General features: G+C 41.6%; 1 protein-coding gene across 1 annotated transcript; it reads left to right on the top strand.

Annotated features, from left to right (window-relative positions):
* The first annotated feature begins 654 nt into the window (after positions 1–654).
* On the top strand, positions 655–3212 carry LOC127298763 (ubiquitin-conjugating enzyme E2 variant 1C). The gene is made up of 4 exons (XM_051328618.2): positions 655–816; positions 2337–2476; positions 2574–2699; positions 2782–3212. The coding sequence occupies exons 1-4, from the start codon at positions 783–785 to the stop codon at positions 2920–2922; spliced, it is 441 nt and encodes a 146-aa protein (XP_051184578.1). The 5' UTR covers positions 655–782; the 3' UTR covers positions 2923–3212.
* The last annotated feature ends 276 nt before the right edge of the window (positions 3213–3488 follow it).

The raw sequence follows: 3488 nt of genomic DNA, 5'->3' as shown, positions 1-3488 counted from the left end.
GCCCTCCTTTGGTGTGCTCCTATACAACACCCTCTATGTTTGTTAGCGCCACAATGTCATTGTCTATTGTTTTAAGCAAGATTTTAAAAATTGTGTACCTCAAAATAAATGTTCACGAGTTTTTTTAAAATATTATAAGAAAAAATATTCATACGAATAAAAAAAATGTTCACGAGGTCCCAATAGAGTTCAAGATAAATGTGTTTTAATTGATTACGAAACTTATTATTTAAATAATAAATCCAAAAAGGATGAAAGGAAAAATACCAAAAAGTGTTTTGGCCCCAACTTCAGTAATCCCTTCATTTTGAATACAAATTCAAAATTCATATTTATATGTTTTGAAAAATTCTGAAAAAAACTAGACAAAGTCAATGATGTAACCTACAAGCATATATAATCATATCAAGAATTATTGTTAATTTAGCTACACAAAAAATGAAAAAATAAGATAAAATTTGGAGATTTGAAGATATCATATACTTAGATCCACACTTCTATTATTTTTGTGTAACTCAAAATACGAATATTTAAAATTGATTTTTTACACGTTTGTGAAATATATTACTGTATTAGCTACTTCCGACCCAGCCCAGCCCAGCCCAGCCCCCCGTACTTCCTCGCTGCTCATCTCCTTCCTCTCGCACTGTCGCACCACCAAAGGGGAACGAGCGCCGCCGACCACGCACGCACGCCTCCAACCGCCGGAGTACGAGCGCCGCCCCGAATTCCTGCCCAGCATCCGCGGGTCCTATCCCCACTGCTGCCCCCACTTCGCTGGAATGGCGTCCAGCGGTGACGCGGCCGGAGTTGTCGGTAAGCCCTAGCTCGCTCCCCGCGCCGCTCCTGCTGCTACCTTCCCCTCCCCGCTAGTCGCCACGCCCCAAATCCATCCGTATGCGGTGGATGCGACGCCCCAGTCCCTCCAATCAGCGACGGATTCGTTCGCCGGTGCCGTGGATCCGTTCCCGGCAGTCAACCCGAGGCTCGAATCGAGGATTCTCCTTCGGGGCAAAGGGAATTTCCCGTGCTCAAGTGCATGCTTAGGGTTGTGATCTGCTGCCGATGCTAGTACCAGCTCCTTGATTTTGGCGAGAGAGAGAGAGAGAGAGAGAGAGAGAGAGAGAGAGAGAGAGAGAGAGAGAGAGAGAGAGCTGGGGTTCAGTTCAGTTCATTCAATTATCGGGACTCGAGTTTACTAGGTCCTCACCTTTATACTGCATATTAATGAGTGTAGTATTTTGAATGAATTGACAAGCAGTCCTATCTGGCAAATAAGGCAACAACTAATGTTCCGATGGCGAGAAAATTATGGGAAGCCTTTCATCGCCACAACATGGTATGGTGCACGAAACTCTGCTCCTGAGGCATACTGGCGTCCCATGTGATTAGGACGGTGACACTGAGTTTCCCATTTGGATGAGCATAACGTGAAATTGAACTCCATAGCCATCGATAATCTTGGAGCAGGGAGTGTTGGAATTTTGTCTGTACGAAAAGAAAAGAAGAATCTGATGAATTTGCTGGTAGCTATATTTTAGTAGAATGCATTGCATCACTAGCTTTGTGCAAATTGGTGGTAAATAGGAGACTAACAATTCTTCATTTTGTCCCGACCAGTGCTAGAACGAATACTTGGGATCTATGTATTCCACATTTACGATTGTGTGTTACAACATAAAATAGGTTTGTTGGCAGCTGGTCGCTTTTGTTCTGGGAAACTCACTATGGGAGTCTGCAAGGTGTATTCTGTTGAGAGCCTTCAACCAAAAGGGGAACAACTCACACTTGTATATATACGGAATCGTCCAATCCTTGGAATAGGCAACACTTTTATGTTACTCTTAATTACTTCCACACTACATGTCCTCCGTAGAGCTTGTGAACAGATGTATGTTTTGGAAGTACAGAATAGATTTGTATTTCTCTTTCTGTGATTGTTTAGCTATCCAATTATGTGTAATCTTCTGATGTGCTTCGTAGCCAAGGGAGATGATATAGTAGAAGATTAAGAACCAAATTAGGTAGAATCCGAGATATCTGAGAATTGTTGTCATTCGGGATTGCGATAATTTACTTTGTGCAGTAGGTGCAAATATCATCTGATTATCTACTGACTACTAATTGCTTATTGGAATAACTTCTGTTAGAAATTTTGCAAGTGGAACTAGAATTTTTAATAAGCTGTTTGTTGTAAGAACAGCTATCTGGTTCTCTGTACCTGGGTTGAATTAGCTGTCATATCATCAGACTTGCTTTGACGGGCCTATGCTGAAGCTATTAAGGCTTTTGGAAGCGAACTATTGGTACTTACTTGAATAAAAATATTTCTGTAGTGCCGAGGAACTTCAGACTGTTGGAAGAGCTTGAGAGAGGAGAGAAGGGCATCGGGGATGGAACAGTTAGCTATGGAATGGATGACGCTGATGATATATACATGCGCTCTTGGACAGGAACAATAATTGGTCCCCACAACGTGAGATATTTCCACTTGCTTACTATTGTTCTCTTCAAATATGATTGTTGCGTTTCTGAGTTTGTGCTTTTTTGTTGACCTATATTTGGCTTTGTAGACTGTCCATGAGGGCCGAATTTATCAATTAAAGCTTTTCTGTGACAAGGACTATCCAGACAGGCCACCGACTGTTAGATTCCACTCAAGAATCAATATGACCTGTGTAAATCCCGAGACTGGATTGGTATGTCACTGTATCCGTGAGACTGAACATTTTATATTACTTGTTCTCCTTTTGTTTCAAACTTAACTTGGAGCAAATGCAGGTTGACCAAAGGAAGTTTAACCTATTATCCAACTGGCGCCGTGAGTACACAATGGAGAACATCTTGATACAGCTTAAGAAAGAAATGGCAACGTCACACAACAGGAAATTAGTGCAGCCTCCGGAGGGAACATTCTACTGAAAGCACTTGTCCCACCTGCCATCTAAGAACTCTCGCGGTTCTCAATTTAGATATTGCATAAGATCAAACCTTAATCCAACATTTGGTGCAAACGATTGTACTAGAAACTTTGCCATGTCTTCCGCATGGTTTGTGTGTGTCTTGTCTTGCTTTCTTGGATAGTAGTAGCCAATATGGCATTATCACCTGGGTAAACCTGTGTTGTAATGACAGCACTTCAGCTTCAGCTATGCTCGTTAAAGTACCAGTACGTTGCCTCTTTCTTGGATTGCAAGTGCTATGCTTGGTTATTTTGTCGGTAAGACCTAATCTTGCATGTGAATCCTTGGGGCGTGTAATATAGAGAGTACCTAGTGTGCCAAAACAGTACATTGCAAGTGATTATGTTGAATGCACTAGTGGTATTTTCAAAAGAAGACGACCACTTTTTTCCCCTGAACTTCTAAAAAAGTTCACTTTTTATCGTAAAACTTCTGTCAGCCCAAAAACCAATTTTGAACTCTTGGAAAAAATTAACATCCTGTCTAACCCGAGAAAAATGATGACGTGGGCCACCACCATAGCTC

This window comes from Lolium perenne, chromosome 5, assembly GCF_019359855.2.
Source record: "Lolium perenne isolate Kyuss_39 chromosome 5, Kyuss_2.0, whole genome shotgun sequence".
Lineage (NCBI taxonomy): Eukaryota > Viridiplantae > Streptophyta > Magnoliopsida > Poales > Poaceae > Lolium > Lolium perenne.
The sequence above is the reverse complement of the archived record's forward strand: the minus strand, read 5'-3'. Positions and strand labels throughout refer to the sequence as shown.

Coding starts and splice junctions, on each gene's coding strand:
- LOC127298763 (XM_051328618.2), top strand. CDS start 783: ATGGCGTCCAGCGGTGACGCGGCCGGAGTTGTCG. Junction 817..2,336: donor TGACGCGGCCGGAGTTGTCG/GTAAGCCCTAGC, acceptor ATATTTCTGTAG/TGCCGAGGAACTTCAGACTG. Junction 2,700..2,781: donor TAAATCCCGAGACTGGATTG/GTATGTCACTGT, acceptor GAGCAAATGCAG/GTTGACCAAAGGAAGTTTAA.